The sequence below is a fragment of the Galeopterus variegatus genome, unplaced genomic scaffold (assembly GCF_000696425.1).
Source record: "Galeopterus variegatus unplaced genomic scaffold, G_variegatus-3.0.2 Scaffold2292, whole genome shotgun sequence".
In the NCBI taxonomy this organism is placed as follows: Eukaryota; Metazoa; Chordata; class Mammalia; order Dermoptera; family Cynocephalidae; genus Galeopterus; species Galeopterus variegatus.
The window spans coordinates 67401-91974 of NW_007728403.1; the positions used below are offsets into that span (position 1 = coordinate 67401).

A 24574-nucleotide genomic window follows, 5' to 3' on the forward strand; every position below is an offset into this window, starting at 1 on the left:
CTTTTTTTTTTTTTTTTTTTTTAAAGAAAAGCACCTTTATTTTTCACACTTTTGTGTATGAGTAGCTAACTAAACTCTAAAAAAAAGCATTTTATTTTAAAATGTATTTGAATTGGTAAGCTGAGTTTAAATATTGGCAATACCAATGTTTTTGTTGGAAAAAGGATGCCTTTTGGTTTCCCAAGTGAGTTTGTGTATGGTATAAAACTTCTGTCTTTGAAAGTTAAAATTTTTATATTTTTGGTACTTATACCATTAAATTATTGGAAAGGTATTTATATTTGGTAATGCACATTGTGTCGTCATTATAAATTTATAAAAATCTATTAAAAGCTATAATTTATTAAAATCACAACACAATGTCTGTATGACATGAATCCATACTAAATCAGGGCATGAAGACATAAACTAGAAAGAGGGCTTCCTAATGTTGGCTTGTATGATCAGCTGCAAACACTCTAAATTGTTCAGTATAAAATAGAAATTATTCCTGTGAGGTTAAGAGACTTGTTTTAAGGATTTCATTTTATTTAACAACATTTGTTGACATTCAATAGTTTATGATGTGTTAGGTGCTTTATTTATTATGTGTTAGGTGCTTGTTTTCTACCCATGCTTGATGGATTTCCCAATGCATTTCTTAACTAATAATGAAATGGCCTATAAAAGCCTTGAAACTTTGGAGTATATTTCCACCTTACTTTATAAAGAATTATAAAATGTTTCCAAACTTTTGCATGTATGAAATGCTTAAAGCTCATCTCCAGGGCCGGCCTGTGGCTCACTCGGGAGAGTGCGGTGCTGATAACACCAAGGCCACGGGTTCGGATCCCATATAGGGATGGGTGGTTGGCTCACTGGGTGAGCGTGGTGCTGACAACACCAAGTCAAGGGTTAAGATCCCCTTACCGGTCATCTTTAAAAAAAAAAAGAAAGAAAGAAAAAAGCTCATCTCCAAAGCACTCTCCCTAAAATGAGGGTTGGTTAATATTTGGGAGAAAAATTGGCAAAATTGAAATACTGTATATCTCTTTTAAAAATATTTTTTCAGAAGGGAAATATATGTCTGTCATGTTGTTATTCTGTAATAAGAAATTTCTGAAACACTTTCAATAATTTTGATTTTTGGGTGTAATTGGAGAGTTTTTTTGTTTTTTGTTTTTAGTGCATAACCTTGTAAACTGAAAAATTGCTTTCTCATGCTGTCTTTTGTAGACTATTTCTTATTTAATTGAAAATTCTGTTGTGAAGTAGAAATTTGGATTGGAAAGAAAACTATTGGGCCTATGAGTATTTGCTTCTTTCTCTCGTATTTGTTAAAGGTTTCTTTTGTTTGTTTTACCATTTTCCCCTCATTCTCCTTAGTGTTTGCTTTTCTGCTCAATCCTAGTGTACACATAAAGTAGTTCCAGAATCAAACCCTTCTGAAAAATAAACTTACTGCCAGAGTACAATATTGTGTGCAGTCCTTTTTGTCTTTATCATTATGAAATACTGTTTTCCAACCAGAGTATGGTATTGTATATAGTTTTGTTTTGTTTTGTTTTTTGGTCTTTATTCTTACAAAGTACTGTTTTCTAAAATTGTTAGTTTTTCTTCTCTATCTCCTGCAGTGTGGTTATATTTTCAATTTGTAGTAGAGTTGGCTTTAGCATTTTGTCGTGAGTTCCCCTCACATTCTGGCTGATTTGAACTATTTATTTATTGTGGGGGATATGTGAAACATCACCATTGTTCTACAGGTCAGAACTATACTCAGAGACCAGCCAGTTTCCAGGAGAACTGACATTTCCTCTCATGCCTTCTATCCCGTTTTTATTCCCCCCTTCTTTCCACCCCTTTTCCACCTACCACCTGTAGATAAACCAACTCTGGTTTATCTCTCATCTTTTTTTTTTTTTTTTGGTACAAATGAGCAGATGTACACATACCCCCCCCCACACACACACAATTGACCCTTGAACAACATGGGGGTGAGGGGCACCTGTGTGTAACTTTTGACCCTCCAAAAACATAACTACTAATAGCCTGCTGTTGACTGGAAGCCTTACTGATCACATAAACAGATTATTAACAAATATTTTGCATGTTATATGTGTTATATACTGTATTCTTACAATAAAGTAAACCAGAGAAAAGAAAATGTTAAGAAAATCTTTAAGGAAGAGAAAATACATTTACAGTACTGTATGTATATTTATTGAAAAAAACTCATATTTTTTTCCATAAATAAGTGAACCTATGCAGTTCAATCCATGTTGTTCAAGGATCCAACTGTATATTCAGACGGTCTCCAACTTACAATGGTTCAACTTAGGATTTTTCAACTTTGTGATAGTGTGAGAGTGATACATATTCAGTAGAAACCATGCTTTAAATTCTGAATTTTGATCTTTTCTTAGACTAACAACATGCCAGATGGTATTCTTTTATAATGCTGGGCCAAATTGTCTAACACGAAGCTTATTTTATAGTAAAGCGTTGAATACCTCATGTAATTTATTGAATATGTACTAAAAGTGTTCTGAGTACATTTAAGGTAGGCTAGGCTAAGCAGTCATGTGTGGTAGGTTGGGTGTATTAAATGCATTTTCAACTTACAGTATTTTCAACGTATGATGAGTTTATTAGGATGTAACCCAATTGAAAGTCAAGGAGCATCTGTGTGTGTGTGTGTGTGTGTATTTATCTTCTCATATTTTCTTTCTTACATGAAGGGTAGCACACTCTTGATATTCTTTTGTGCTTTGACTTAGTAATATATTATTATAATATAGCTTTATTATACATATTACTAATATATACAATTTATCTACTTACTACATCTAAGAACCTTTCCTTATCAGTTCATAGAACACTTCTAATTCACTTTACAGCTGTGTAGCACTTCATTGCATGGATGTGCCATAATTAATTTAACCACTCTCCTGTGTGTGGGCATTTATGTTGTTCCCAATATTTTGCAATTATAAACTGCAATGAATAGGCTTGAGTGTATATACTTTTGTTGCTGAGGTGTATCTTCAGGGTCTGTTCCTGGGTTAAAAGGTAAGTACATATGTTGTATTGTTTGGTATTGCTAAATTTCCCTCCAGATAAGTTGTGTCTGTTGGTACTCCCACCAGTGCTGTTGTATGATACTACCTGTGACCCCACAGTCTTGCCAGCAAATGTGTTGTCATACTTTTTAACTGTCCCAAATCTGATGGGTGAAAATGGGATCACAATATTGTTCTAATTTACATTTCTCTAATTATGAATGAGATTGAACATCTTTTCACATGTTTAAGGGTTATTTTTATGTCTTCATGTGTTTTACTTTAAAAGGTTATAGCTGATGCACACTTTTTTTTTTTTTTTTTTGGTTATCATTGTTAGCTTATGCACTTTCAACTCACCAGGACATTAGCACTCTGTAAATGCTAGGCATTTACAAAATGACTTGTCTCTTCCAGATCTTCCATGGTGGCTTATTCTAATTCGGCAGAAAGCATTGGTGGGCAAACTCCCAGGAGACCATGAAGTCTGTAAAATTACCAAAATTACTGTGCTATCACTTTCTGAAATGGAACCTCAGGATCTTGAGCTAGAGGTAAGGTGAAATCGAAATTATATGTAAACCCAATATAAATATAATAGCAAATATGAGGATTTTGTTCAATAGACCAGAAACATATGTTTTTAGAACTGGATAATATCTTTATTTTTATTTATTATTATTATTTTTACATTCTAAGATATTGTTGCGGAACAGTTGAGGGGTGGGGAGAGGGAAAGTAGGGGGTTAGAATGGGAGGAGGAGGAAGGAGGGGGGGGTGTGGTCGAGGCCCATGGAACCCCACCCATTCCAACAGGGGAGGCCAGGGGGCTTCTGGTACTGGTTCGGTAGTTGCGGGGCTGGGTGCAGACATCAGGGGGGCATGGCTGAGGTCCTTGGACAATATCTTTAAAATAATTTAATCCTGTGGTTTTCAAACTTTATTTTAGTAGTTGAACCCTTGCTTCAAAATCTGTGAAATCCAGAATATAAGACACAAAAGCAGAGCTGCTTTGATTAAGGTGGTGTTGAGGGGGATCCTTGGGTCCCTGCCCACTTGGCCTCTCCTGGGAGGCCGTCTTCTGCTTCTAGGGAGTCCTAGGGCTCTGTAAAGTTTAGTTTGAAAACTCTGGATTTGGGGGAAATGGGAGTCAATAAGGGGTGTCAGGATGGCCGAGCGGTGTAAGGTGCGGCGTTCAGGGAGTCAATAAGGGGAGGATTTAATTTTTACTAAATCCTCTTTTATCTACATTTCTCAAAAGTTTTCTAAGCATACATTACTCTTGTAATTAAAAAAGGTTTTTTAAAAGAAAGAAACCTGCTGATCTAGTGCAGTCCTTTTGTTTTCCAGGGAAGAAACCAAGCCCCAAAGTAGAGTGACTCAAGGCCAAAATAATGAGATTGCCTAGGGCCTAGTTGTTCATCAGTAGGTGCTGCCTCCTGGTAGAAGTAACCCATAAAAACATTTATATGATGTCTGCTGTTGGCATGGGGATTTGGCAGCTAGGGATTATCATCACTGCCATAGCCTATTTTGTTCACTATGTGATGTGCCAGGCAGGCCCTGCACATTACCTAGATTGTCATCCTTAGTTCCTAGGACCACCCTATATGGTGAATGCTGTTACAGATAAAGGAAGGAGTCTTGGCAAGGGTTAAGTCATGCAGCTGGCACATGATTGGGTCCAGACCTAGACTCAGGCAGTCTGGTCCTGTATCTGCCACATTGCTCCCTATTACCTGAACAGAATGTAACAGATAACAAAGCACACACTGCCCCACAACTCAATACATATTTTTCCATGCTGAATTTTTGGGGAGGAAGTTTGGGGACAGGATTAAACTGCTTAAAGAATAAAAGTATGGCTATTTTTATTTTTCAGATTTCACTGGAAGTTTGACAATCTAATTTTAAGAAACCAACATTAAAATGAATTTAGAGGACCTTTATATTAATTTTTTGTTACCAGAATAAAAAAAAGATTAGAGTACTCTTATTCTCCTTTTATTGGTACTAGTGCTGGAACACTATACACTATTGCTGGTAAAGACACAGTTATCTTAGGTGGCAATTAGGCCTATTAAAAGCAGATGTTTGCAGTTTTTATTTGCTTTTTATTTTAGTGAAGAGCAGCCAGACTAGTAAAAACTGTATTAATTTTCTAAGCCATTAAATTTGTCACCAGTATCTTTTGGATGCCTTTGCTGACAGATTGAAAGATCAGCATGGCTGGCTGTCAACAACCTTTCCCTTGAGGTGAGCACCCCTTGGGCTGGCACTCAGGTATGAGCATTACATCTGGGGTCTCTGGCAGTTAGATTTAGAGCAGGGGACCAGCTCACCCAGCACCTTGTTCACCCACCAGTCAACAGTTTGTATATTTGGCACTCCCAGCCCTGGGGAAATTTAAATGTCTTGCCTCATCCAGAGAAGGTTGGGATTCTTGTTGGACTTTTCATGGACGTTTTCTGATGTCCTTTATGGCCACCAATCTGTAACATTTTTGAGACTAGTAACTGACTATTGCATAGGTTGGAAAACAAAACAAAACAACTTTAGAGAACAATATTTACATGGAACTTTTAAACAGAAAAATGTGAATATTATGAAAGCTTTAAGGATTTTTTTTATTCTTTAGGCTTTTCCTTTTCTCTCTTGATAGTCTAAGGAAAAGATATTATCTTCAAATAAAAATTAAAATGAGATTTCCCCCATAAGCCATAGTTGAGTATTTTTACAGCTGTTAGGCTGTATAACCTACAGCACTTATCAGGGGCGCCAAAGATTGTGGCCCACGTTAAGAGTTGAATATATGTTAAGACCCTTGCTAATTAGGGGTAAAAGTAACTATCGAGAAAGTACTTCCATATCCTTAGACAATAGTTTGAGTGAATACCTTTCTGTCAAGAGCTTATAACTTTAGAAATTTTCACTTGCTCTCCTTCCCTCTCCTTTTAATCCAGTTTTACGGTAAAGGAGCTTTGCAACAGTGAATAATAGGAAGGGCAAATAGTTATGTTGAAAATCACAGATTTCTTGCTTATCTTCCAACATGTTAATTTAAATCTTTGGTGTTCTTAATTTCCATTTAACTCCATTTAAAAGGAGCTCTTAGGAGCTTAATCATTTTTTAAGGTATGTTTTTCTGATTATACAGTAAATTGTAAAGGAGAAGAAAAAAAATCCTACTACTTAGAAATAATCATTATGAATTTCTAGTAAGTTTTAATGGTTGTATCCATTTGCTCCAGGCTTTTCAGAAGACCAATATTATTTTCAAATTTTTCAGAACAGTTTTTAAGTCTTGCTTTTTTGCATGTTTTTTTCTAACTGAACTATTATTTTTTATGAACATACATACCTTATACACATAAGACTCTGTCAAACAAAACTAGTTCTTATGTTGTCTTAGCATGTCTTTCTAATTTGGTTGCCTGGGTATCACTTTGAATAATCCACTGCTTTTATTTTTTCCAGTAGCACTCTCCGACTCTTTAGTATAGTCACTGTTCTCAGATTTGGTAAAGCCTGGTTTGTCTTCTGTAATTGGAGCAGAAGCAATTTTATTTCAGAGTTTTGTTATTAATAGAATTTCTACTTTTTGGACTTAATTGCATTTTTTTTTTTTTTTTTTTTTTCCTTTTTGCACTCTCCGACTCTTTAGTATAGTCACTGTTCTCAGATTTGGTAAAGCCTGGTTTGTCTTCTGTAATTGGAGCAGAAGCAATTTTATTTCAGAGTTTTGTTATTAATAGAATTTCTACTTTTTGGACTTAATTGCATTTTTTTTTTTTTTTTTTTGTCCTTTTTGAGACCAGCCGCACCACGCTCAGCCAGTGAGCGCTGTGAGCGCACCGGTCATCCCTATATAGGATCCGAACCCGCGGTGGGAGCGCCGCACTCTCCCGAGTGCGCCACGGGCTCGGCCCCTTAATTGCATTTTTACCTCAAATATGTGCCTCATTTGTTTGTGAAATTTTTTATAATTCACATATCATATAGTTCACCCATTTAAAGTATATAATAATTGGCTTTTAGTATATTCAGAGTCATGTGACCTTCACCACAATCAATTTTAGAACATTTTATGTATAAATATATAAAAAGGTCACATGACTTCACCCTCTGAAAAAAACCCTGTGCTCATTGACAGTCGCTCTGTATTTCTGTCCAATTCCCAGCTCCTCCATCCTAGACAACTACTAATCTTTCTGTCTCTATATATGTCTGTTCTGGACATCTCATATAAATGGAATCATACAATATGTGGCCTTTCGTGACTGACTCCTTTTACTTAGCATAATGTTTTCAAGGCTTCTGACTTTGTAGAATATAACAGTACTTTTTTCCTTTTTATTGCCAAATTCCATTGTATGGTTATACCACATTTTATTTAACCATCCATTAGTTGATGGACATCTGAGTTGTTTCCATTCTTTTAGCTATTATGAGTAGTGCTGCTATGATCAATTTTGCAAACAAGTTTCTGGTGGAAGTTTGTTTTCATCTCTCTTGGATGTGTACTTAGAAGTGGGATTGCTGAGTCATATAAAAACTCTGTCTAACCTTTTGAGGAACTGCCAGACTATTTTTCAAAACAGCGTGCCATTTAAAAGAAATGATCTGTACAAGGTGATGAAGAAGCTATGGGGTTCAAATAAATGAAAGCATAGATGTTCTTTCCTTTGAAAAAATACCCTTTGAAGTTTAATAGGCTTATGTTCCGTATCTTATTTGCTGTATCTCATTGCCTTAATGGATAACCACATCATTTCCTGTATTTTGTTTCCCATTAGACATCTGTTTAAAATTGTAGCTCCGGATGGGTATAGATGCCACTTTTAAAGTAATATCATTTATTTTCCTTTTCTTAAACATCAGCATCAGCCTTTAATCTTGGTTGTGAAACTAAGTTGCAAGAGTAATAGAAAAACTAGGGGAAGACTGTAGAGCTTGTGGTGTTTTTTTTTGTTTTGTTTTTTGAGATTGTGTATATCAGAGTTGTGATAAGGGCCTCACCATGTACTACACAGAACTGGCTGGGCCTCTGGAAAAGGGAAGGTGATCCTACTGTCAATGCTATATGTTATATCCCAAGGGCTCTGTCTAAACAAAGCTTCCTAGGACTGGAAAGGATCCCAAGAAATAATTTTCTCTTTCCCTGTTTTTTGGAAGGACTGAATTTAACCTTTTCAGAAAGGTAGTGGTCTATACTTTCTTTTGTAAAGGTAACTATATAGAAGATGCTAAAATATTCATTGGAACTGTTTATGTTTATAGTAGTTTTACATTTCTATTTAGAAAAATTAGTTTTGAGAAACTGAGAAAGACTTCTGGTTAAGATGATTCAGTGAATTTGTGCCTTGTTATACTGATTCACAATCCTTATTTGAACCCTTTGGGGCAATATTTAAGAATTCAGGTTTTATGGTGTTTTCAAAAAAAGTTTTTCCATGTATTCTCTACACCCCCAGTGAGTCGGGAGCATCACCTCACAGTACAACACATTAATATTAAAGAATCATATGAAAATTCCTAGTGAGGGAGGAGAATGATGGCTATCAGTATCATCTTCATATCAGTTCAGGGCATGTCTGGACATTAAGTGAGTTTTTAACACGTTAAAAAAATTAATGTTTAGGCTTCAGAGCTTTTTGGATTTCATAGCTGTGGGTAAGAAGGGATGATAGGCTTATATCAACTCTGTTCCAAGCCCGGGATGAGAGTAAATGAAAGAAATAAAAATAGAAAAAGATGACACTGCCAGGCTTAGAGAGAGGAAGCATCTTCATGGACCATGAATGGAGCAGTAGATGGAAATAAAGCCATAGGTTTTCTGGGTCTGGATCCAGAAGTGGGCAGTAGCAGGTAGAGATTTGGCCTCAGCATGGTAAAGGGTACTAAAAGAGCTTCATGGGAGATGAGAGCCTAGAGCCCGATCATGCTCAGTACCTAAAGCCTGGTGCTTAGGTGAAACGCTTCAGCTCACAAAAGAAGGTGTTAGATTATCTGCAGAGTAGGATGATCCTGCATTAAGAATCTCTTGTCTGCTATGCCAGTAGCACCTCCATTTAGAAACACTGGTCTGGGCAAAAGACAAGGATTTGAATCAACATAACAGCAGTGGGCATAAAGGGGTTGATAGGAGAGACTTTAGGAAGGAGAGTAATGGATGCCAACTCCAGGGTTTCTTGCTTAAGTGATCCAGTGGGTGGTGTAGTTGTTATCTGAGGTAGGGCATACCAGAGAAGGATTAAGATTTGGGAAATGGATGTTGATCAGTTTGGGAGATGCTAAGTTTGAGGCGCTGGTGTGTCTTAATGATGGGGAGATGTCATACATATGGGTCTTGAGCTCAGGACAAAAGGGTAGGGTTAAGAAACATAGTGGCAGTTAAAATGAAGAGGTGACATTGTCTAGTCAGGATAAAGAATGAGAAGAGGGCTAGGGATAGAACACTGGGGACACCATCATTTTTAGAGACAGAGACCAACTAAGGAAGCTGAACAGCTAGAGGAGGGGAAAGGCCCCTCTGAGATTGGTGTCATGGGGGCCAGAGGAATGGACAACAGGGAGTGGTTATTAGTGCCATATTCTCTGAGATGTATATTTTTTTCAGAGCTGAGGAGGCTGTTATACTCTGCTTGAGCAGTTTCACTGGAGCCTTCACTTTTTGACCTGTTTCAATCAGACTGTAGTCCTCACAATTCCAGTGACTGTGACACTGTATATCCTGCCGATCACAGAGTGGATTCTAGGGTTTAGGAATGGATTTTAAAAAAAGATTCTGGCATATCTAAACATGTTAACATGTGTTAGGAAAGGGGCTATTAGAAAGAGAGAGATTGGGACAGAGGAGAGGGGGGTGAATGAGGAGGCAAGGTTCTAATCAAAGAGGAGACACAGCTGGAAACTAGCCTAGAGGGGAAAAATTGACTCCTTTCCTTCTGAGAGTGAGGAAAGCATGCTCGCAGACTAGATGGGCTGCTACAGATTTACTTTAGAATAGCTAGATCTTTAGAGAATAGTCTTTTGTATTCCTGGGAAGAGATTTTGCTGGCTTGGATGCTCTTAAGGAACGTCTGACAAATGTATAATATTCTTTGACAAATGTATAATATGTGTTGAATATTAAGATTGCAACAATCTGTAACTAGGTTTTGGGCATGCTTTCAAATTTTTAAATGAAAATTATTAATATGGCTAGATTATTACATCCTATATACAAACTGCTAACTAGCAATTGCTTAATGCCACAGCAAAGCAGCAGCAGGGGACTAACGGGGGAGCATCTTTTAAAAACTGCTGCTCTGCTGTCCCAGAGATACTCCACCAAGGAAGGGGTAGGGGGTGTGTGAGAGGTGTTCATGGAAGAAGGGGAGTGAGCCCATTCATTCATTTAACAAATATTTACTGAGACCTTTGATACTAGGTACTGCTAAGGCACTGGAGATATATGATTCAACAAAACAAAGATCCCTGCCATTATGGAGCTTACATTATAGAAAGGGGAGACAGACAATAAACATCAACATCATAATTATGTATGTTACAAAGTAATAAATGCTCATGGAAATAAAAGTTGAGCGCAGTAAGGGTGATGGACGGAGTGCCCAAGAGTGGAGATTGTGGTAAGGAATCTGGGGAGAGAGAACAGCTAGAACAAAGGCCCTGAAGTGGAAGCATTCCTGATCTGCTGAGGAATAGCAAGGAGGCCAGCGTGGGTGGAGTGGTATAAGCACGGGAGGAGAGGAATAGGAGATGAAGGCAGCAGAGGGAAGATGAGGGTCTGGTTTTGGACATGTTGAATTTGAGATGCCTTGTGGAAATCCTAGTGGAAATGTTGGGATATGTGGGTTTAAAGTTTTGGGAGGGAGCTGGGCTGGAGATATACATTTGGGAGGGAGGAGTTGGCATATGGATGGTATTCGAAGCCATGAGACTGGATGAAATCACTGAGGGAATGAATGCAAATAGAGAAGGGAATCAAGGAAGCAACCTTGGGGTGCCTAGTCATTAAGAAGTCAACTGGTCGGAAAGGAGCCAGTCAAAGAGATAGAGAAGGAACAACCAGGGGAAGCCTGGTGAAGCAGTGTATCAAAGAGAAGGGAGGGGCGAGCTGTCAGATGCTACTGAGGTTAAGATGAGAACCAGAGTCAACCACTAGGTTTAGCAACGTGGAGGTCATTGATCATGCTGAAGATAGCAGCTTTGGTGGGGGGCCAAAGCCAAACTGGAGTGGGTTGGCGAGAAAGAACGGGGGGAGTGGGGTTGGAGGCAGTGAGGAACACAAAGTAATAAGATACTAGCTGATTGAAGAAGAGGGGTCAAACAGAGATGTTAGGAGGAGAAAAATATCCATATGTTTGTGCACTGGTGGGAATGATCAGTAGAAAGAGGAGTGAGGGGAGGATTGCTGGAGCAATGTCCATACACTTGGTTCTTCTCTCCTTCCCATCAACTCAAGGTCATGTTAGTTTTTCTTATTTGAAGGGAAATAAGTTAGCTCACTTTTGGCAGGAGGACTATAGCTTTTTTTCCTACCTCATTTTTAGTTCCCTTTTCTTTAATGGTAGAGCAGGAGCAGTTCAAAGCTGTAATCATGTTGTGAAAGCCATGCGAATAGTTTCTGATAGCCATAATTTTGAGAAGACATAAAATCAGCTGAAGATTCCACCTCATCTGAAAACTTGGTCCAGTTATTAGTCTGTACTTCCACATTTGATAAGTCATGGATGGTCTCTCTTTCTCTTAATCAGAACTTGAATTAGCTTTTGTTCTCATTTATCATCTGTTGACTATTTTGTATGACACTAACAATAACAAGCATTTAGTAACTGTTAGCTCTTAATAGGAGTCTCCCCCTTAGTGTAGTGATAACATTAGTTTGTTGAAAAAATGGAATTGGTCAGCATATTGTTAATAGAATTATTGTGTACCTTTGACAATATTTGCTATGTGTGTTGGACCATGTGGAGTTGTATGTAAAACCCTTGACTTCAACCAGGCGTCTTCTGCATAGCCTGTGCCTTTCCCTTGCCTTAACACAGCTGCGTTCACGTTTCCATCCTCTTCCTCACCTTTGTCAGTTGGGCTCCATATTTCCTGCAGCCTCTAATTATTGCTGCTTCAAATCTAGCTAATCTCTTGACCAAACATGTGTTTTGTTATGCTGATTTCACTAGTGTATATGAGGATGGGGGAGAGGGAGTGATTGAAATGTCCAGCTTTTAAGATTTCCAGTAGCAGACTCTTAAGATGTCTTCTCAACCAAAATACCAAATTGATTACCATGAATGATTATTTGGCACAGATACCTGTAACGACCCGGAAGCATAGCAAGTGTGTATTTTGCGATACTTTTATTATTTGATGGCAATTTTCAAAGCACTGTTAACCTCAACTGGAACACTTTATTTTTCGGTTATTAGATAAGAACTTATTATAATTATGATCCTAATCTGAATTTTCCACTTCTAAATCCTAAGAATATCTTGCTCTGTATTCTTTGTGTCTTATCCTCTACTATATCTTTCTAATTATTGAAACCACAGCTGTGTTTTCTATCAGTTGTCTACTTGGTCATTTCACTAACTCACGAGGTTTACTTTTAACCAAAATGCATGAGCATTTGGTTCACATTTACACTCATACTTGAACATTTAACAAGAAGATATTAATAATAATGAATAATCTTTCTGTCCCTAATTATTTAGCTCTGTAAGAAGCATCATTTTGGGATTAACAAACCAGAGAAGATTATATCATCTCCTGATGACTCAAAGTTTCTACTGAAGACCTTTACGCACATTAAATCCAATGTGTCTGCTCCTAATAAAAAGAAAGTAAGAGTTTAATTGATATGGGCTTTGGATTCATCTTTGATTAGTTTTAAATTTAGGGGTAATTTTTCTGCCAGTGAATTTATTTTCAATCCATTTGTTATATGGAAGCACTTTCTCCTCATGTCCTTGGTCTTTACACTTCTCTCCTAGGAAGTCATGTACTATCCACATAATACTTTACATTTAATTTCTGCTGTAATAGTAGATTGATTTCTTATAGGTTAAGGAAAGTAAAGAAAAGGAGAAGTTGGAGAGACGATTACTTGAGGAGTTGTTGAAGATGTTCATGGACTCAGAATCCTTTTACTATAGCTTGACCTATGACCTGACCAATTCGGTGCAGAGGCAGAGTGCTGGGAAGAGATACGGCCGTCCCCTGTGGCAGAAGGTACTACTCACCACTCAGAGCAGGGTTTGCCCTCTGGAACAATTGGTGGCCTATTTTGGCTTTTATTGGAAAGCTGAAATAATATGTTTCTGAACTGTTTTCTCTTCTGTTTTCTAGGTTGATGACCGATTTTTTTGGAATAAATATATGATACAAGATCTTACTGAGATTGGTGTGAGTAGTTGTTTCTAAAGTATCCTGTTATTGTTGTTAAGCAAATATTTTTTAATTGTATTAAAATAAAATTTAAAATGTCACTATAATGTTTTCCTGTATAGAATGGGAATCATTTAGCTAGCGAAAACCTAGGCATTGTTTTAAGGCAGTTCACAATTCCGCTGCCAAGCCACAGGCTGATCTTTCTAGCTGGTTCCCATAGGATAGTAGCAATTTAAGGCTGTGGAACTAATGTCCATGAACATTCTGTGAAAGAGGTATTTTGTTTGTACTTATTTGGGATAGTGAAGCCCAGTTTTCCTGTGATGATACCAGTCATGTACTTTCTCTGGACCTCTCATTTTCTCATCTGGAAAATGGGGTAGACAAATCTCTAAGGCCATTCTAGTTCTGCCAGTATTTGATTCAGGGAAGTCACAGAATAAGATGAGATTATTGCATGAGTTTCCTTCCAGTTTGATGATTACTTTCTTCCTTTATTATGTCACATATATTAGAGAATTATGACTGTCTAAAGAAAATGCATTTATTCAATCAACAAATATTTATCAAAGGCCTGCTAGGTGCCATTTACTGTTTTGGACACTAAACAAAGCAGGCAAATAACTGAATAGGGTCGTATGTTCTCTTTTTCCTAACCTTTCAGAAATCTCAAAACTTTTTCCTTTCTGTTTCTCCCCCTTAGTTGTGGTTAGTGTAAATGAGTTTTACTTTATTTAGAGGTGTCTTCCACTAGATATCTATCATGTCTCTATTGAGAATGAGGTGTGAGATTGTTCTCACCTGTTTATGATGCTGATAAAACTGTGACTACCAAAACCCAGTAGATGGAGAAGAAAAATAAGGGCATCTGTAATGAGCATTTGTCCCGCATGCTGACAATATTGAGTTCTGCTAGGTTTTGCAGGGTTTTTGTCAGAACACTTTTACATTACCATTTAAAACTACCGACTTACAATAAAGGTGACATGTGGCAACATACATTTCTTTGTTCCTGTCAAGAGTTTTGCATTATTGCTAGAACAAATATACAAATAATGGGAATGGTGATAAGAATAATGAATGCAGGTAGACCTTTCACCTCAGTATTTAAAACTCTAACCACCTTCTAAGATTCTATCTGCAGACTCCATAAACCAAAACTGTGAGATGGAACCTGGAGTCTATGGTGGTGGAAAAAGAGGTGGATTTGAAGTGGATGCTGAGATTAAGGCTGAGGTACAGTTATGTAGATAAGAGGAAAAGCAGGACCAAGAACAACTCTCTGGGGCATTTTTAATCCTTTATTGACTTTGCATGTAGTCCAGTTGAGAAATCTGAGTATTCTTAGGCTGAAAGACATAGAAGAGGAAATCTCTAACTTTAATTAATACTCTCCTAATTATCTTGGAGGACATTTAAAAATAAGACATATATGGAAAGACTTTTTAGGGAAGGTTTTTTACTATTTTGATTTTAAGTTGGTGAAGCAAGTTTTTTCTAAACCGAAAATAAAGTAGATATATGTGTTTCATGAGACTGATCAGAGTTAGTTATATTCTGTTAAAGGCTTAATACAATTGGGAGTTGAAAATCAACCTTTACGTGTTATATTTTTATACCTACAGGAATAATCACACTAGCTACATTTGTTAGACACTTACTGTATGGCAGGCACTGTGCTAAGCACTTTACATGTATTATTCATTTAATCTTCACAATAACCTTATGAGGCAGATAAAACCTATTTCACAGAGGAGTATGTCAAAGCACGGGGAGGGTAAGTGATTCTCCTAGTGAGTTAGTAAGTGATGGACCTTGAATTTACACTCAGGAAGTCTAGCTCATCAGCTCTTTTTGAATGATTACTGTAAAAGAAAGGAAAAGGCCCTCTCTCCTCCCCTTTCTTCCTCAGTGTTCTCTAATAACCAGAAAATATAGTTGAAGAGTAGAAGGTTTTTGCTTCTAATATACTGACAGATATGTGCTGACTACTGTTTGGATTTAAGAAAGTAGCAGTGCTGCACAGAATAGAAACAACATGATGTTTATGTTGGTTTTAGACACCAGATGTGGACTTTTGGATTATCCCCATTATCCAAGGTTTTGTGCAGATTGAAGAACTTGTGGTTAATTATAATGAATCATCTGACGATGAGAAAAGCAGCCCAGAGACCCCCCCTCAGGAGTCCACCTGCGTAGATGACATTCACCCACGATTCCTAGTTGCTCTCATTTCACGCCGAAGTAGGCACAGAGCAGGTGAGTTAGAGGGCTGTAACAGCATGCAAATCAAATCCAGGCGAGAATGGAAAAGCTGCAGATGTGTTGAAGTGCTAATGACAATAATAGATTTAGAAACACGGTTGGCTTCAAAGTGCTCAGTGACTCTAAATACTGTGATGTAACTGGGGACTAACTTTTGAAGAGGGGTAAATAGAGAAGAGTTAGCAAAATGAGAAAGAGAAGGAGGCATATAGAGAGAGAAGAGAAGGAAGTCACTTGGGAATGTGCTTCTGAATATTAGCATTCCAACTGATAGTTTGCATCACAGTGGTAAATCCTTCCTGAGGGCTAGTACCTTTGGGAAAGCTCTTTCAGTTCAGAGGAGCTATCTTCTCTTCAACTTTTTAAAGACTGTGATGCGCACAATTATGATTTGGGTAAATTGATACTGTTCTGCTTGGCAGTTGCACGTTGTATCCCCAAGGCTATCCTGGAAGACATATGTGTGATTAGGAAGCATAGTGTAGTCAAATTAAATAAATTTTTAAAATGTTGCTGTTTTCTGCTTTAATTTTCTTTTAGGAATGCGCTATAAACGAAGGGGAGTGGATAAAAATGGAAATGTTGCAAATTACGTGGAGACTGAGCAATTAATTCATGTTCATAATCACACCCTGTCATTTATTCAAACACGAGGCTCTGTGCCTGTCTTTTGGAGCCAGGTTGGGTATCGCTATAATCCAAGACCTCGGTTGGACAAAAGTAAGCATGTCAATTATTTTGTTTGCAAATGATGATCTCAGAATATTTTTTTAAAAATTAGACACTTGATAGGTTTGGATTTGCTTTGACAGATACTTAATTCAAAACGATAACTCATATTATGAAAGAAATGTAATAATCCGTGATGTAATAATCATGGAGAAATAATAGTTGACTAAGTCATTTTTTAACAATAAAAAATTTCTCTAACAATAGAGCGAACTGTACATAGCTTATTTCACAGATTTTAAATTGTTGCTCTGAATACTTTATTGAATGTTTAACCTTGGAGAAGAGTAAATGTACCCAATATTTGTAGAAGCAGAAATTATCATAAGATGGAATCTACCAGAAATCAATAAGATGTCTTTACTCAAATGTCTCTCCATGGAAGATTTTTTTTTTTTTTAATATTGAGGAGTTTATTTCTTCTGGTGTTTTAACCTTATCACCAGAACAGCTAAGCCATTTAAATATGATTAGATTACTGAATGAGGTTGATTTTTTTAAAAAATTGTTTATTGTGTATTTTTCTCAAATTTGTATTGTGTGAGAATTCCATATAACTTCAGTTTTTTAAAATATCGTTGTTTTAGAGGGGTTTTATTTTATTATAAGCCATGTGAAAACTTTTCTGAGAAGGCTGTGTATATAAATAATAAATGTTATAATTTCACAGTTTGTATTTTCAGATGTTTTAGATTTTTTCTAGTTGGAAAATAAAAGAAATAAGAGATCTTTGGCTTAGCATTAAATTTTAAAATGATGGTTTTAGACAATCTTAATGACATTTGGGCTGTCAAATTATTTAAAATAGACACTAATTTCTGTCTTAATTATGGGAAGGAAAAATAGATTCTGTATCACTTCTTCGTAGGTGAAAAGGAAACTGTTGCCTATTTCTGTGCCCATTTCGAAGAACAACTGAAAATTTACAAAAAACAGGTGGGCTTTGATGTGTAGAAGTAAAATGTTCCTTCACATTTAGAAATGATTGTATATCTATTACTTTAAATTTCATGAAAATAACAATGTGCTAGTCATAATTAAGCAAAGCAGCATTTGTCATGAAATTAAAAAACACATAAGCTATGAGTATTCTTAATATTCTTTAAGAATTATCATTGTCAGCAACTTTAGACTTCTTGAATGACATAGATTATACTGTTGCCAATTAATTAATACAATCCAAGAAGTGTCTAGACTAAGAAATGAAAGTCATCTCTCAGTACCACCTACAGTTCCACCTCTTGGAGATCATAGTTTGATATATATCTTTCAATATTTTTTACTATGCCCACTTTTTATATGTATGCATATACTCAAATATAGCAATGTGATCATATAAGCCAAAATCAACTGAAAACTGTTAGGTAAAATACAAGTTCACTAATTTCAATACAAGATTAATTAATATATGATAGTCAGTATCACTCTTATCCATTAGCAATGACAAGTCTGGATGTACAATGCCATGGATGCATTTTTCTTACAACAACAAAAGTAAAATAGGAATAAATAACCTAAAATGTAGTAAACACACAAACAGATACCATGTACATATGGAGAAGAAAAAAATAAAAAGAATGACTGAACAAAAAAGAAAACCTGACCTAAATGGAGAGAAAATACCATGTTCCTGGAAGGAAAGACTCAGTATTGAATAGATTTCAGTTCTTCCCAAATAATTATGTTTTGTGTGCAATCCTAAACAAAGTCTCAGTAAGGAAATAGAAAGAAAACCTTCAAATTGAAAAAAATTGTAAAGTTTGAGAATAAGAGAGAAAGGCAGGTATTTGTGTTTAGAAATGAGAATTCTCACACATTGTTAAAAGGAGAATAAATTGGTACAGCCATTTTGAATGGTATTATCAACTAAAATAAAACGTGCTTATACTGTTTAACCCAGTAATTTTACTTTTTGATGTCTACCTAACATAACCTCTACAAAAATCAACTCAGGATGGATTATGGATCTAAACGTGAAAGATTAAGCAATAAAGCTTTTAGAGGAAAATACAGAACATCTTTTTTGACCCTGGGTCTTAAATAGGAGTTAAAAAAGCACTAATAATTGTCTTCTCATGTTTTTAACATATGATTATGTCATATTTTATTAGTTGTTTAATAAAGGGTAATGCCCACCTAGGAAATGGTTTTATTTAAAGAAAAAATTAACCATAATGAAAAAATTGATAAATTGAACTTTATTTTTATTAAAACTTTATCATTTATTATTTATTAAAACATTATTGTAATTAAACAGGACTTTAAAAGCACTAACCATAGTGAAAATAAATTGATAAATTGGGCTTTATTAAAATAAATAAAATAATTTATTTTATTAAAATAAATCTGTTTACTTAAAGGCACCATTAAGAGAATGGAAAGGCAATTCACAAAGTGGGAGAAGATATTTAAGATTTTTCAATGCATGCGTATGACTCATATCTATCATCTACACTATATTTTAAAAACGTATAAATTCATTAAAAAAGATGCACAACTCGAGAAAACTGGACAAGAGAATTGAGCAGACTGTTCATCAGAAAGGATATCCAGAAAGCCAATAAACATATGAAAAGGTGTTCCCCTTCATTAATCACCAGGGAAATGCAAATTAAAACCATTACTCACACACCAGAATGGCTAAAATAAAAAAGATGGAAAATGCCAAGTTTTGTCAAGGATGTGAAGCAACTGTAACTTCGATAGAAAAAAATTTTTTTAAAACCTACCTGAGAGATACATATTCAATCAAGGTGTCATGTACAGAAAGACATGTACATTCATGGCAGCATTAAAACAACCTAATTGTTCATCAGGAGGGCAGTGGGTTAATAAATGGGTTTGGCACATCAAAAGTATTGACTATAAATGCTTTAAAAAAATAAGATAGATGTATGTGAACTAACATGGAAAGATCTTAAAATGACATTGTGGAGTGAGAAAACTCTATAACAGTATATGGAATGTTACCATTTTAAAAATCCCACAAATCGGGCCGGCCCGTGGCTCACTCGGTAGAGTGCGGTGCTGATAACACCAAGGCCGCGGGTTCAGATCCTATATAGGGATGGCCGGTTTGCTCACTGACTGAGCGTGGTGCTGACAACACCAAGCCAAGGGTTGAGATCCCCTTACCGGTCATCTTTAAAAAAAAAAAAAAAAAAATGATAAAAATCCCACAAAACAAAACTGTCACATATATGGAGTTCTCTTCCACCCATTCCTTCCGCACACGTAAATGGCATGCACATTTATAGAGACATGCATTCATGTGGGCTGAAAGGGCACACACCCAACTGATAACAGTAGTTACCTCCAGGGAGGGCTGTGGGGACTAGGTTGTGGGCAGGAAGGATTTGACCTTATTCTGCATATCAGTTTCTTAACAATATGAGTAAATTCATGTACTAGCAACATTTGTAATTGTAAGTAGCATTATAAAGAACAAACTGCATTTTAAATGTAACACACAATCATTAAAAAATGAAACAATACTGAGCTGTGTGAGCAAAGGAAACAAGCTCTTCCCATGCCCATCCCTGCTTCCTGTTGATTTCACATCAATTTTATAGGTGCACGTATTGAGCAGACACTTCGTGATTTCTAACACTGCCCCAACAGTGTTCATTTATCCGTCTTCTCCTGGGTAATTGCTTTCTGGGGCGATGGGCCCACGGTCAATCTGACTCAATTGTGGTGGCACCATTGCTCCTGCCAGTTATCGGTTTTGGTGTGGGCCTGTGCGTGTTCATTGGTGATTTGGCCGGTGAGGTATGATGTGGGGGAAGTCCCCTGGGAGGCTTCTGGGGGAAGTTTTCTGCTCTAATACAAAGAGACACAGGAACCAGCAGTCCCCTGTGGTTGTTGTGTCTGGATTTGATGCGGAACTGCTGCAGCTCTCTTGAGACTGAATTAACTAACCTGAAGATTAAACAGTATGCTGGCAGAACAAAAAGATGGAAACAGCCTTTGTCCTTGATGGTATCAGGGACCACTGAGTTAAGCCATTCTGGAACCATTATACCTCCAGACTTGTTCTGAGCTTTGAGTCAATGATTTGTCATTTGTAGTAAAACAAAACAAAACAGAACAAAACAAAAAACCCCCACACACCTTGATGCATGCATATATACACAATTCAAAACTTAACTCAAAAGAGGGCTATGCCATGTATACTATTCTGCAACTGTTTTCACTTAAGATCTCAAGACTTATTTAACCATTTCTCCATTGGTGGGCCTTTAGAATATACTAGTTATTTTTGCTATTATAAAAATTCTCCAGAAAACATCTCTTATATATTTTGGGACACTTGTGTGTTTTATAGAATGCATTTCTAGAAGTGAAATGGCTGGATCAAACAGTTTATTTAAAGTTGATACCTACCACTCTGTTGCTCCCTAAAAGATCACACCAGTTTACACTCCCAGCAGCAATGGGAGCCTGTGCCCATTTCCCCACATGTTCACCAGTGCTGTCTATATTTTGTATTCAAATTTGCTTATATATAAAGAACGTTGTTTTATTGTATATTCTAATTGGTTATTAGTTTTCTATTTTAAAATGTGCATTCCTTTGATTTTTAACAAAGTTGTACTCATGTTTATTAGCTATTTGTACATTTTCTTTTGGGAATTTTCTCTGTATCCTTCACCCATTTGTTTTTCCTTATTGGGTTCATTATTAATATTTTGTTGGTTTCTACATTTTAGGTATATTCTCCTGGGTTGTCTTTTTTTTTTTTTTTTACCATTGCTTATACTGTCACTTGGTACACAGGGTTAAAATTTTTGTTATTACATTTGTCCATCTTTTTCTTTATGACCACTGTTTTTATATTATGCTTAGAAAGTTATATTCCAACCTATAGTTATGGAAACTTTATCCTGAATTTTCTTCTAGCTTTTTTATAACTTCAATAAATAATATTTAGATCATTAATGCATGTAGAATTTATCATGTGTATGATTAATGAGATGCAAGGAGCTAATGTAAGCTCCCTGCGCCCCCAGTGATTCTAGTACCATTTATACGATAGTCCATATTTGTCCCACAATGGTATTATTAAGCATATCTCAGCTTCTTCAATGTACATAGGTCTGTCTCTGGACCATTGCTTCTGTTCTTTTCAGTCATTTATGTATTTCTGTTCTAGTAACACAGTTTTAATTGCTGTAGATTTAGAATACGTTTGCTCTCCTATGGAGCACGTCCCCCTTTATTATTATTAGTTTCCAAATTTTTTTCCACATATTTACTCTTCCAGATGAACTTTAGAATTAACTTGTCAAGTCCATAAAAAGATCCTGATCGAGTTTTGATTGGGATTATTGAGTTTATAGATTAATTTGAGGAGACTTGACATCTTTACAATATTGAACCTTGCCATCCAGCAACATGGTACGTATCTACATTTATTCAGGTTTTCTTTTATATATTTTAGCAGAGTTTCATAGTGTTCTGTATGTAGGTTTTATATATTTTAAAAATTATTCTAGATATTAAAAATATTATTATAAGGACGTTGTTTTGTTATGTATTCTAATTGGTTATTGCAAATGTATAGAAAAGTTATTAATTCCATTGATGTAAACAATTGTCCTAAACCTAAATTTATGTAACAAATGAAAATTTAATTTTATAGGAAAAAAATTGATGCTTGCGTGGATGAATTTCTAAGCATGGCTATAAAATATTTCTAAACTATAATTCTAAAATGTAATGATGTAAATCATTAAAAATCACATTATGATTCTGATGTCTGATTAAACTTAATTTTTTCTTTTTCTTTACTCTCTCAGGTTATTATTAACTTGGTGGACCAGGCAGGAAGAGAGAAAATTATTGGTGATGCTTACCTGAAGCAAGTATTATTGTTTAACAACTCACACCTCACTTACGTTTCATTTGACTTCCATGAGCATTGGTAAGATGACTTCCTGAGATGAGTTTTGATCAGTTGCAATGTTTGTGGTAGATGCTGCTGCAGGGACCTTAATTTTTCTTCTCTTTGCTGGGAAGAAAAATGTTGTCTTCCCTTTGTTAGAAAGGGAAAGATAAATGTCCATCAATGGATGATTGGCTAAGGAAACTGTGGTATATATACACCATGGAATACTACTCTGCCATAAAAAAGAATGAAATACTACCATTTGCAACAAATGGATGAGCCTGGAGAAACTTCTGTTGAGTGAAAGGAGCAAAGCACAGAGGTATAAATACCACATGTACTCACTCATAAGTGGGAGCTAAGAGAGAAAGGAAGGCAGGAAAGACCACAGTAGTGTGTTGGAGTTGCAGAGGGAGAAAACATACCTTGGGATACAAAGTGGAGTGGAGGGGTAGAGGGAGGGAGGTTGGGAGGTAATTGGATGGGGGACCTGGGGTACAATCGTAATTCGTGGTAACGGGCATGCTGCCAGGATGGATCTGGCCTTAACATCTTGGGCATGATGGGTGACAATCTGCTTTGTATCTCATGAATATTCATAACCAATAAAAAAGGGAAAGAGTCTCATTTTGTTTTACTTGGTTTTAATTTTTATACGGGTTTTATTTGGGCTAAAATTTTCAGTTAATTGTTCCCAAAATATTTACAGTATTTCTATTCCAACATGACATAGAGACTTAGCATTCCATTTTTGCTTTGATTACACCAGTTGAGGAACTTATGGAGCAATTCTTTCTGCTTGTTTCGGAGCCTCGCAGAAGTAATAAGAGTTTCTTTACTTAAAAATCACCTGCTGGCTCGTCCTCAAACTCTATTAATACTTGTTTCTCTATGGATAAACTTCACTAGAGTTTGCTTTGGAAAAACAGCAATTGGTGAATAAAGATGTTGTCTTTAACTTGGGTGCTTTCTGGCTTTTCTGCCATAATCCTGGCTGTATCTCAGGTTAATTTACATACATATTGGAAATTTGGAGTGGAAAGAAGCTTCTGATACCTGTAATATGCTTCAATCTATTCTTAAGTATGCTTTCTTTCACGAGGCAGATTAGTTATAAACATTTATATGATTACCTATGCAATATATAGTAGTATTAACCTGACGTACATATAGTAATGACCCTTTTTAATTTTTCCAAACTACCTTAAATATCATATCTTAAGTAAGTTTAAAAAAGAATTCTATTATTATATTAAAGATCTTTTATTTGTTTTTCTTTTATTTTTTTTTGTGGCTGGCCTGTATGGAGGTCCGTACCCATGACTTTGGTTTTATAAGGCTGTGCTCTAACAAAAAATTTTTTCTTTCTTTTGTCATGGATTTCAGCCGAGGAATGAAGTTTGAGAATGTTCAAACACTAACAGATGCCATTTATGACATTATTCTTGACATGAAGTGGTGTTGGTAGGTATTTCCTAAGAAGTCGTTTTGTGACAAACTCTTGGTCTGTGAAATCTCTTGTATTTGTCTAGTACCACTAACCATTAAAATAATAGCAGTATGTTGAGAAAGCATTTTTGGTTTTTGTTTCTTTTGCTTCCCAATTCCTATTCTCTTTTTCAAGAGAATGTTGTTGATCATTAGGCAGTGTTAGCTTTGAACAGGGAAGAGGTGCGGATGGTTGGGCAAAATGAACTGAAATGCCCTGTGACTATTCTTTAAGGGCATAAATTTATTCCTTTTCATGCTCCATGGTCTGAATTTTCTCTTTCTCCTCTTTCTTACCATCCCTAACACAGGAAGGAAGGTTTTGAGGTACTTTTTCTCAGTTTTCAGGCATTCCAAAATTATCAGAGAAGGAAAATAATTCTCAGACTATAGGAGGCAGATGTAGAAAGAAAAAATTGGCTTAAAGGACAGGAGAGAACATTTGATTAGATTTTAAGACTACTCAGGTGGCCAGAGAAATTAGATGAGCAAGGCATGCTGCATGACTCCTCACTGGGCAGTAAAGTAAATTTAGTCTGTTTCAGATAGTTTAGATGCATATTCTATTTTTGAGTCAAAAGGGAGGAACAGGATGCTGTTTTAAAGTACCTTCCGGTTTTTAAAGTGTGTAGAAAAGCATATTTTGGGGTTGTATTAGCTCTGCCTAGTAGTTGTAGGGCTTGGGGCAAGTCACTCTACACCTCAGGGTTTGTTTGTTTTTGTTTTTATTTTCTAAAATTGGAATAATAATATCTTCCTTGTGAAATTATTG

At 36.1% G+C, this 24574-nt stretch overlaps 1 protein-coding gene across 2 annotated transcripts in view; it reads left to right on the plus strand.

The window, feature by feature from the left end:
* INPP5F (inositol polyphosphate-5-phosphatase F) overlaps positions 1-24574 on the plus strand; it is a 77204-nt gene that overhangs the window by 32216 nt on the left and 20414 nt on the right. Inside the window, exons 2-10 of one of the 2 annotated variants that reach the window (XM_008581199.1) lie at positions 3456-3592; positions 12755-12883; positions 13104-13445; positions 14562-14666; positions 15491-15689; positions 16236-16415; positions 17293-17360; positions 22226-22350; positions 23701-23778. In XM_008581199.1, the coding sequence (XP_008579421.1) occupies positions 13419-13445; positions 14562-14666; positions 15491-15689; positions 16236-16415; positions 17293-17360; positions 22226-22350; positions 23701-23778 (782 nt within the window). In that variant the 5' untranslated portion in view covers positions 3456-3592; positions 12755-12883; positions 13104-13418. The remainder of the gene's footprint in view (positions 1-3455; positions 3593-12754; positions 12884-13103; positions 13446-14561; positions 14667-15490; positions 15690-16235; positions 16416-17292; positions 17361-22225; positions 22351-23700; positions 23779-24574) is intronic. The other variant, XM_008581198.1, reaches the window with a different exon arrangement.